Here is a 12,268-nt window from a genome sequence, read left to right as displayed (position 1 = left end):
GTGTAGGATGCAGTATTATTGTAAAGACTATCCAAAGAATGACGCAAGAAGGTGTGAACCACCAAAGAATGCTATTTGGCCAATTAATTCTGATTTCTTGCATCAATTCTCAACCAAAAATGTGCATGGGAACCAGACGGAAATATTCAAAGTAATCCAATAACAGTTGTGTGAGCATGTATCCGTGTATGAATTTACTGAATCATTTCCATTCACAGATAGCTGATGCAACAACGGGTTATAGGATAAAAAGCATTACTCATTCCCGCCATTTGAAATGAATACAATGAAGAGATCAACATGCAAATATTTGCAAAATATTTTTGATTAAAAACAAATTGAAAAAAAAAAAATGAATTTTGGTGAGACTTTATGAGAGCTTAGCTCCAAAATAATGGGTTTGCATCATATTTACTTGAGAAAAAAATTCTAAATCTGATATAATTTGCAAATGACAGCATGGAAGCATGGAATCTAGAGGTTTTAGGATAAATAGAAATAAGATAGAATATATGAAATATAATTTTAGTAATGGTAGGAGGAATATTAGAGACAGGAGTTCAGCTTGATGATGAAAAAATAAATAACACTTATAGATTTCAATATCTTGGATCTATTATTCAAGTTGAAAGAGAAATTAAAGATGACATAATGCATAAAGTTAAAAAAGGTTGGGTAAAATGGAAAAGTACTTCAAGTGTGCTTTGTAATTATAGAATACCCTTAAAATTAAAAGAGAAGTTTTATAGGACGGCTATAAACCAATTATGCTATATGTATCAGAATGTTGGGCGACGAAGAAACAGAATATCAAAAAAGTAAAAGTTGCCAAGATGAAAATGCTTAGATGGATGAGTGGTATAACATTGAAAGATAAATGAAATGAACACATTCGCAGTAAGTTAGGTGTAGCTCTTATAAAAGATAAGATAAGGGAGGGACAACTCAGATGGAATGGACACTTGCAACGTAACTCACATAGTGCACCAGTGAGGAAGAGTGAGTTAGTTACTATTGGGGGTAGTAGGAGTAGGAATAAACCTAAAATAATTTGGAATGAGATAGTGAGTAAGGATTTAATAGTTCTAAATATATCAAAAGAAATGGTCCATAATCGCATATATTGACGGAAAAGGATTCATATAGCCAACCCCACCTAGTGGGACTTAAGGCTTGGTTTTGTTATTGTTGTGGTTGTAGCTTGGAAGCAAATTAGTGTTAAAAAACAATTATAACATACCAAATCTTCATTTGAAGAAAGAGGAAAGAAATAAAGAAACTGTTACCTACCTCCTAGAGTGGTTCCCGGCGTGGCATTTCTATAGGCATACTTGCACGCTAGTTTAACGCTTTCGGAAGCATACCTGAAAGGTAGAACTTTTATCTCTCGGCAAAAGAAACAAAAATGCCCAAAAAGGCACACACAAAAGCAAGCACGCATGCACATACAAGCGCGCACACATACAAAGCTCCAATGATGTCCTAGCTAAATCAATCCATCATAACACGATATATGCATGAAGTTATTCAATACACAGATTTTAAAAATGGGGCATTGGCCACAACCATGTAATGGAAAATCACTCCCCTGATAAATCAGATGCCAAATCTTTGAAGAACAAATTTTGTTTGCAAAGTTGCTTACCAGGAGTTCAGCATGTGTTCATGCTTTTGTGGGCATGGGAGTTGAAATTAATCTACTCTCTTATTGTATCGTTCATCACCTAGGTATACAAACATTTTAGAAGCATCATGCATGCATCTGGTTATCTGGCAGGGTTCAGAGCCAATGTTTCTACTAAGTTGGATGTGGATTTAGTGCTTAGCAGGATTACCTGCCAGCTTCATTGCAAGGAAACTTGCATGCATGTCATGTGTTGTTAAGGAGAGTGCAGCATTTGAGTCTCACATGATCTGCGAATTGCAGCACCACTATAAGAGAACAGGATCAAGCTTCCAAAAATAACCCTTCAGTATCCGGGCATCTGAGGCAGGGCAACCTCCCCACTGAACTGGCCTAAACCTCGCCTTAGGGACAATAAAACGTTTTTGAACTTAGTTTTTTAAACGTCACATGAAAAAAGAAAAAAGAAAGATAAAATTATCTGGAAAATAAGAATATTGGGCAAACCAAGCAACGTAGGATTAACGTGGCCTCCAACACTAAATTAGAAGAGTCTAACTCCAGCTAACATGTGCCAAAATGATAAGAAACCTCATAAACCATTACCCCTCTTATATAACTTGATAATACTTGATGAATCATGTAACTTGATAACAAGAACCTCCATGATGGTCATCACATCCAAATTAATTAATGAAGCATCTTATTATTTTTAGGAAAAATGAGCAAAAAACTTAATTTTGACAATTGACACCAATTTTTGGAAAAAGATCCTAATGGAAGTCTATGGCCGGAGGATCAAGTAATAAATTTGAGAGGGTCAGTGAATCTAGAAAAGGCTCATTGAGCATCTCATTTTCCTTTTCAGTCTTCTTTATGGCAATTTTTTTTTCTTAGTGATAAATAAATCCAAACAAAGAACCTAAACTAGGAAATAAATCAAACATGCAATCATGCCCTATTAACAAATCAAGCATAACCACTCTTGCAATTATTCAATCAAGCATGAACCAAATATCCTGAAAAAAATAACCAATATCATTCAAGCATGTGATTATACACAAATAATAATTAAAAAAACATCTTTACCCAATCAATCACATCATTTTTTGATGCCTAGACATACATTGAAGGCTAAGGTTGAGCAAATGACAGGGATAGGTAATCATAAATAAATAAACTTTGTACTTTGGTTCAACTCCAAAGCCTATGTGGCAGGCTTAAGTTGAGCAAACTGTGGGAGTAGAATCAAAATATTAAACTAAAACAAACAAAAATGTTTTGACCATATGTTTGCATTTGAGAAGAAAACCTAAGTCGCCTACCTATCCACTTCTTGAATAGGGAATGGAAACCTATGCCAGTTCAAAGGCCTATATGAGGAGGGAACCAAAAGCACCACACACACACAACCAACACAATCAAAAGCATGCTTTTATCATGCAATAATGCACTCAATATTCCAGTCATGCAAACTACTATTCATAAATGAAAGCAAAGTAAAATATATTCAAATCACAATTAGGAAGAAAGTACAACCCTATTCATGCTTCTACCCATTAACAATAGAAATTAAAAATCTCAAACACCCATAGCATACTTTCTACTTAAAAGGAGAATTGCCTTGAAGTATAGAAATACTCAAACAAATAGCCACTTGAATTGTAGGAAAACTGATCCTTACAGTCCGATTCCGGCAAAATCTGGTCATCAGTACTGTTATACTCTTCACAAGAGCAGGATTGCAGAAAAGTACACTGAGGTCTTATTTATAAACGAATAAGGTGCCCTAGAGCTAAGATAGGGTTTTTCATTGGTGTCCAAGGAAGATATCCAAGGGTATAAAATTGCCTAAGAACTCATCCATTGTAAAAAGGGACTAAAGGCACGTTTTGAACAAAACTATAAAAACATGCCAAAACAAGGAACTAGGGTGCAGGAGGCACAAGAAAAGCACATGCCTAGCAATTGTGAATCAATAATTTTCCAATTGTCACATCAAGCACCAGGGCAATGGACCCAAGAAAAAAATAACAGGCACAATAATCAATATCTTACTACTAGGTATAGAAACATGCCAAAATAAGGAACTACAGTGCAAGTGGCACAAGAAAAGCACATGCCTAGCAATTGTGAATTAGTAATTTGCCAATTGTCACATCAAGCACCAGGGCAATGAACCCAAGAAAAAATAATAAGCACCATAATCAATACCTTACAAAACAACATGTTATACACAAGGTACACAATATTTGATATGTGCAACTTGATTATTTTTAAAAGCTTTCTAGTTAAATCAAATTTAATTTTTTTTAATAAAAAAACAATATCAGTGTCTGACATATACTTTATGATTGAGTGAAAACATTTTAAAGGTTTTAGTTTTTGTCCTTTTTAAAGGCACATGGACAATGCCAATATGCCATTTAAAGAAAATAAATGAAGTTGAAAGCATAAATGTAGACTTTGAACTTATAATGTACACCAACACAATCTATATTATAAAAGTAGATACTTAAACTTGTCCAACTATACTTTTTTTCTGTTTTTTGCTCAGGAACTTGTCCAGACATACAATCTACCAGTTTCTTTTATGAGTGGAAGATAATATTTTTGATACTTTAAATTTTTGTAATGTAATATTATTTTATTTATTGGCTGATCTGTTTATTTTATGATTAACTGCATGCTTTTAGTAAAATCGCTGAAGCAATGGGCCAAAACCAACCACACAGAGGTAATAGAAAAAAGGCAAGACAAAATAAATAAATAAATAAAAGTGCAATTTACCAACACATGAACACCCCAAAAGACTCAATCTGAAAATGTAACAACTAACAAGTGTTTGAGCTTAAAGAAAAGGTGCTCAAATGATATAAAACTTAATTTGTCATGTAAATTTACATGAACAATCTTGTGTTGATTTACCAATTCCATGTTTTTTAATGTCTATTTATATTTCTTTCTCTTAATTTTACAAATTCAAGTGAATCTCACAATACCTGTAAGAAAAAATACACATCATGGAAAGCACAAAACTGGAGCTTGATTTGAATCATGATTTGATAATTATTATGATTACAAGCAACCAATTTATAATGTGTTTTAAATATAATCATTTGGAAATATCATTAAACTCTTTCCATGAGTGCACTAGCCTACTAGGATCAATCAATAAAGAAAGCATCTTAAAGCATTCAATCATGCATTTGCATCTGCATGTCATATTAATTAAATTTTTTTTGTGTACTAGAGTGTCCAAGCCTATCAGCAAATCAAGCATCTTAAAGAACACATTCGCATGCATGCAGGCATATACGCACGCAGAAGGAAAGGGGGAAGGGAGGAGAGAGGGAAGGAGGAGAGTCCACGAGTAATAAGAAAATGACATGTACTTACGGGTCTGGGCAAACTGTGTGATTAAGTGCGCATTTTTTCCATGATGAGATGTCGTTGGACCAATAATCCTAAAATAAGTGAAATGAAAATGCAAGGATTAATATCAATGTTGTACAAAAAAATGCATGCGCTAGCACCCAAAACACCAACAACTCATCAGAAACATGGCAAAGAAACACGCATCTGCTGCCACACACATATACAAACACAACTCCAAATCAAATTAACAAAACCAAAAACCCAGCCCAAATGAACAGATAATCAGAGAGAAAAGCTTTATTCCTTTCTTTCCTAGAGATTGCAGAAAGGCATATGTTTAGAATCAGTCCTTTCTTGTTGTGACATTACTATTTAAAGTACAGTGCAATTGGCTATGGCACAGAGAGAATGGGGTTTCTCCCAAAAGAAATCCTTGATTCCTGGTGGGTTTATTTTTGAAATTCATGGATTTCTAAAATAGAAAAACCTTGACCAGGAAATTATACCAATGAAGACATCAAAACAGTTCTCATCTGACTGGAATATTGAGGTCTTATGCTAGGAAGATTTTTATAAAAAAGCACAATCTAAATTCTAAAATGGGAAGCAAGTAGCAAGGAATCGAAGCACAATTACAAGGCTTGAAGCATGCACAAATTAGGACATTTAGAGAATTTGTTTGCACTTAATAGCATTCAAGTAAAGGTTGAACTCTAAATGGTCCAACATTCAATGAACTAATTGTTGTGTCGGGCACCCCACTTGTGCCAACCACCAATACTACAACTATTGCTATTGAATATATAACCAAACTAAAGCAACGCAGAAACTAATAATCAAAGACAGCAATAAAGAACAACGCAAGAATTTATGAGGTTTGGTAAAAAGAATACCTACGTCCTCAGACGCTGACGATCAATCCACTATTTCTAGAAAATTACAACTTAAGCAAGTTTCAAATTACCAATAGTAATTAAGAATACCCTAAAGTTCAAATACTATTTGTAACTCTACAAAATGGGAGGTGTAATACAAATGTTGAGGGAAGCTCCTTATATATCCTCAAACTAAAGGTTTAAAAAAACCTTTCCACCAATGTGGGACTAAAAATTCACAAACCTCCACCTTGACGATAAATTCAACAAATTTTTCAATCACAAACATTCTCTACAGTTCCACATCATCATTGCCTTTCAAAAGTATTCAAACTTGCAGGATATTGACCAAGTCCAAACCATGTTTGAACTTGATTGTTGTCACAACCTTGGTCAACATATATGCGGGATTCTCAGCTGTAGCAATCATCTAAAGAAGTATTTTGCGTTCATCAATTATGTCCCGCATAAAGTGAAATCAAACGTCAATGTGCTTCGTTCGTGCATGGTAGACTTAGTTCTTTGCCAAATGAATAGCACTCAAGCTATCACAAAACACAGTAATGTGCTTCTGAACAACTCCCAAATTTTCAAGTAAATACTGCAACCAAATAGCTTCCTTAACCGCCTCTGAAACTGCCATGTACTCTGCTTCTGTCGTAGACAAAGCAATAGTAGACTGTAAGGTTGACCTCCAACTCACAGGACCATTAACAAATGTAAATACAAATCCAGTAGTTGATCGACGTTTATCCTAAATCATCAACAAAATAAGAATCCACATATCCAACAACATATTGATCAATAGTATTATTTTTCTCAAATACTATACCAACATCAATAGTATTCATAATGTATCATAAAATCCATTTCACATATTTCCAATGTCCTTTACCTAGATCATGCATTTACCTGCTCACCATGCTAACAACTTGTGAAATGTCAGGTCTTGTACATACCATTGCATACATCAAACTACTAACTACATTTGCATAAGGAACTTGCGACATATACTTAAGTTCCTCATTTGAATTAGAAAATAAAGATGCACTAAGTTTGAAGTGAGGAGCAAGCAAAGTTCTAATTGGTTTTAACTGCTCAGACATGCCAAAACTTTGTACTACCTTCTTCAAATACTATTTCTGAGTCAAACTAACTCTCCCTCTCATTCTATATCTACATATCTCCATGTCAAGTATCTTCTTTGCTTCACCAAGATCTTTCATCTCGAACTCTTGATTTAACTGACCTCTCAATTTGTTGATTTCTTGTCTGTTCTTTGAAGCTATCAACATATCATCAACATACAAGAGTAAATATATAAAAGATTCATTTTGTAGTCTGCGAAAATAAACACAATGATCATATTTATTTCTAATGTACTTGTGACCAAACATAAACTAATGAAATCGTTTGTGCCACTGTCTTGGAGACTTTTTTAAATCATACAATGATTTTCCTCGTTTGCATACCCAATTTTCTTTTCCAACAACCTTAAATCCATATGGCTAAGTCATATAGATTTCCTCTTCTAAGTCACCATGTAAAAATGTAGTTTTTACATCAAGATGAACTAGTTCAAGATCAAATTGTGATACCAAAACCAAAAAAATTTGAATGGAAGAATGTTTAACAATTGGAGAAAATATCTCATTATAATCAATACTTTCCTTTTGTGCGTGTAGCCCTTAGCTACCAATCTAGCTTTGAAGCGAACATTATTTGCATCCAAAAATCCTTTTTTCTTTGCATAAACCCATTTGCAACTAATTGCTTTCTCACCTTTGGGCAACTAGGGTAACTCCCAAGTCTAATTCTGATAAAGAGACTGCATTTCTTCATTCATCGCTCTTTTCCATTTGTCTGATTTAGAGTTCCTCGGCCCTCAGTGCTTCCTTGAAAGTACAAGGAACATCATCATCTACAACTGGAACTGAATAGGCAACCATGTCAACATACCGAATAGATTTTCGAACTTCTCTTCTTGGCCTTTAAGAAGCAATTGATTCTTGTTGTGGAGATTCTTGGATTGAAATCTCCTCTTTTTGTACACTGTTTTCCACTGTAACTGGAGAGTTACATCGTGTAGCCTCATTTCTCACTGGGACTCTTAAAATTATCTCAATCTCCACCTGTTGTTGAGTACCACTAGTCTTTTTTTCAACTAGTGATTCCTTATGTATTGTTTTTTTTATCATCGCAAGTTCATCAGAAATCACATTCCTGCTTAGAATCATTCTTTTCGTCTCTAGACACCAAAGACGGTATCTTTTAACTCCTACACTAATCCCCAAGAATATTACTTTTTTGGCTCTTGGATCCAACTTAAATTCTTTAACATGATTATAAGCAACAATACCAAATGCATGTAAAAAATCATAATCATTAGCAAGTTTTCCAGACCATACCTCATAGGGTGTTTTTCCCCCAATCATAGATGACGATAGACGGTTGATGAGATGACATGCATATCTAACAGCCTTAGCCCAAAACCTTTTGTCCAACCCAACATTAGACAACATACATCAAACTTTCTCCAACAAAGTCTGATTCATGCCCTTTGTCACCTCATTCTATTGTGGTCTATTTCTAACTGTAAAGTGTCGAGCAATACCTTCGATTTAACATACCTTAATAAACAGATCACCCATGTATGCCACCATTATCTGATTTGAGCCGTTTGATCTTTCTGTCAATTTTAGTTTCAACCAATCTTTTCCACTTAAGGAAAAAATCACACTTCATTTTTATTTTTCATAGTGTACACCCAAACTCTTCTGGAAAAATTATCAACAAAAGTGACAAAATAATGCATCAATGAAGCAGTTTTGGCAGGCCCCCATACATCTGTATAAAAGTAGTCTAAAATACCTTCAGTCCGGTGGGTTGCAGTGCCAAGTTTCACTTGTCTGTTTTTCCAAAATACAATGTTCACAAAATTCAAGCTTACATACCTTTGCACCCTTCAACAAGCCTCGCTAAACCAATTGTTGCAAATATTTTTCACCTGCATATGCCAATCGCATATGCCATAACCTGGTTGTATTTGAACCTACATCTTTTTTAGAAACAACAGTTGTTGAGCCAATAACCGTACTACTTTGAAAATAATACAAATTATTTTTCCTAATACCTTTCATCACCACTAGCGCAGCTGATTTAACTTTTAAGGTACCGTCTTTCAAAGTAATAGTGAACCCTTTAAATTCTAAGACACCCAATGAGATCATATTTTTCTTTAGGCTTGGAACATATCTAACATCAATCAAGGTTTTAATAGTTCCATCTTGACATTTCAACTGTATTGAACCTATTCCAGTTGTTTTGCAGGTATTATCATTTCCCAAAAAAACAATCCCACCATATAATTTTTCAAAATTAGAAAACCATTCCTTATTGGGGCACATGTAATAGGAACAACCAGTATACTCACCACAATAATGTGTCGAAAATGTTCCAATGAGAGAAAAATCTGACTCACTTCCATCACACTTGGCTATATAGGCATTCAAAGGTGCTTTGCCCTTATTCTTTTGCTACAATTTAGGGCAATCTTTCTTCCAACGTTCTTTCTTATGAAAAAAAGGCGCATTCATCTTTAGCAGGTCTCCCTCGAGATTTACTTCTTCCAGGTTTACGACTCTGAGGGCATCCCCTTATTGTCAGTGCTTGTGCTACTATTTCCTTACAGACCCTCTAATCCTTCTTTCTGCATTCAGTATTAATCAATGCATTACAAACAGCATCAAAAGTAACTTTATCCTTCCCATACAATAAAGTGGTGGTGAGATGTCCATAATCATCAGGGAGAGAATTCACTAACAACAAGGCCTTACCCTCATCTTTGACCTTTTCATCCAAATTCAACAAATCAACCAAATTTTATTGAAAACATTTATGTGGTCATTTATAGAAATACATGGTTGATACTAGAAGCGAAACAATTTCTTTTTCAAATAGAGTTGATTTTCCAAACTCTTGGTCATAAATGTACTTTCCAATGTCTTCCACAATTTCTTTGCAGATGTCTCCCTCATAACACAATATTTCTGATTTTTAGCGAGATACAAACGAATTGTGCCACATGCATGATGGTTGATCTTTTCTCAATCTTTGTCGCCCATGTCTTCTGGTTTATCATCAAGAGCAATATCTAATTCTTGTTGGTACAGGATGTCTATCACCTCACATTGTCACATACCAAAATTATTAGTTCCATCAAATTTCTCCACCTCAAACCAAGCATTAGCTATTGTCTTTGAAGATGACGACGAAGCTGTTGGGGTTGGAATTCGTGTGGACAAATTTTATTCTACTGTTGCAGGCGAAATTTCTGTCATCTTCCAAAACTTTACATCCAATAGCAAATTAACAGAACAGAATGTATAGGATGAATAGTACTGCATTTATCCCAACTGTGTCTGCTCTATATATCCTATGAAATTCTACTTTGACTAGGCCTACCACTAGGAAATAACTGAGCCGCAATGGTCTTTGAGCACTTGCTTAGACAATGTCTTTCTAGGCATAAAAAATTGGAATCAAGAATCCTAATAAAGAAATACCTTCGTATCGACACTATTCAACCTGGCTCTGATATCAATTGTTGTGTCAAGCACCCCAATTGTGTCAAACACCAATACTACAACTGTTGCTATTGAATATATAACCAAACTAAAGTAATGCAGAAACTAATAATCAAAGACAGCAATAAAGAACAACACAAGAATTTACGAGATTCGGTAAAGAATTACCTACGTCCTTAGGCGCCGATGATTAATCCATTATTTCCAGAAAATTACAACTTGGGCAAATTTCAAATTACCAATAGTAATTAGAAATACCCTAAAGTACAAATACTATTTGTAACACTACAAAATGGGAGGTGTATTACAAATGGTGAGGGAAGCTCCTTATATACCCTCAAACTAAAGGTTTAGAAAAACCTTTCCACCAATGTGGGACTAAAAACCAACACCGATAGTGTTTGTTTAACATCTGAATAAGTTTTGATTTGGCTCTAACCAAACTTGCATCTCCCCACATGCTGATTTGGACAGCACAAAATTAAAACCACATTTGGACACATTTGCACCCCAATAAAAACACCAAATTACCCACAAAACCTAAACCCTGTCCCTTTTCTCTCCTCTTTTCTCCTGCAAATCTTCTCTGCTCCAAGCAGAGCCATGCCTCTCCTCTCTTCAACACACACAGCCATGCAAAGCCTCTGTTGGTTTTTAGTCCCACATCGGTGGGAGGTTTTTTTTAAACCTTTAGCTTGAGGGTATATAAGGAGCTTCCCTTACCATTTGTAAATTGCCCTCCCACTTTGTAGAGTTACAAATGGTATTTGTACTCTAGAGTATTTCTAATTACTATTGGCAATTTGAAATTTGCCCAAGTTGTAATTTTCTGGAAATAGTGGATTAATCGTCGGCGCCCGAGGACGTAGGTAATTCTTTATCAAACCTCGTAAATTCTTGTGTTGTTCTTTATTGCTATCTTTGATTATTAGTTTCTGCATTGCTTTAATTTGGATATATATTCAATAACAATACTTGAAGTATTGGTATTTGGCACAAATGGGGTGCCCGGTACAACAATTAGTATTAGAGTTAGGTTGAATAGTGTCGATACAAACGTGTTTCTCTATTAGGATCTTTAATTCCATTTTTTATGCCTAGAAAGACCTTATCTGAGCAAGTGCTCAAAGACCATTGCAGTTCAGTCACTTTCTGGAGGTCGGCCTGGTGAAAGTGGAATTTCATTGGATATACAAAGCAGACACGGTTGGGATAAGTGCGGTACTATTCATCCCAGGCTTTCTGTTCTGTTAGTTTTCTATTTGATATATAGTTTTGGAAGATGGCATAAATTATGCCCACAGCAGTAGAAGAAACTTTGTCCACACAAACTCCAATCCCAACAACTTCATCGTCATCTTCAAAAACTATTAATGCTCGGTTTAAGGTGGATAAATTGATGGAACCAATAATTTTAGTATATGGCAATGTGAGGTGATAGACATCCTGTACCAACAGGAATTAGATGTTGCTCTTGGTGATAAACCAGAAAACATGGGCGACAAAGATTGGGAAAAGATCAATCGTCAGGCATGTGGTACAATTCGTTTGTATCTCGCTATAAATCAAAAATATTGCATTATGAAAGAGACATCTGCAAAGAAATTGTGGAAGACATTGGAAGGTACATGTATGACCACAAGTATGGAAAATTGGCTCTATTTGAAAAATAATTTTTTTTACTTCTAGTATCAACCAGGTATTTCTATAAATTTTTTCAATAAAATTTGGTTGATTTGTTGAATTTGGATGAAAAGGTCAAATATGAGGAATAGACTTTGTTGTTATTGAATTCTCTCCCTGAT

At 34.9% G+C, this 12,268-nt stretch overlaps 1 protein-coding gene across 1 annotated transcript in view; it reads right to left on the bottom strand.

Moving 5' to 3' along the window:
• Window positions 1-12,268, bottom strand: part of LOC131152816 (endonuclease 4-like) — a 29,146-nt gene that overhangs the window by 703 nt on the left and 16,175 nt on the right. Inside the window, exons 7-8 of the mRNA XM_058104692.1 lie at window positions 5,024-5,091; window positions 1,291-1,364 (exon numbers count right to left, since the gene is read on the bottom strand). Of these exons, the coding sequence (XP_057960675.1) occupies window positions 1,291-1,364; window positions 5,024-5,091 (142 nt within the window). The remainder of the gene's footprint in view (window positions 1-1,290; window positions 1,365-5,023; window positions 5,092-12,268) is intronic.

This window comes from Malania oleifera, chromosome 4, assembly GCF_029873635.1.
Source record: "Malania oleifera isolate guangnan ecotype guangnan chromosome 4, ASM2987363v1, whole genome shotgun sequence".
Taxonomy (NCBI): Eukaryota; Viridiplantae; Streptophyta; class Magnoliopsida; order Santalales; family Ximeniaceae; genus Malania; species Malania oleifera.
Note: the sequence above shows the minus strand (reverse complement) of the source record. Positions and strands in the feature narration are given on the sequence as shown.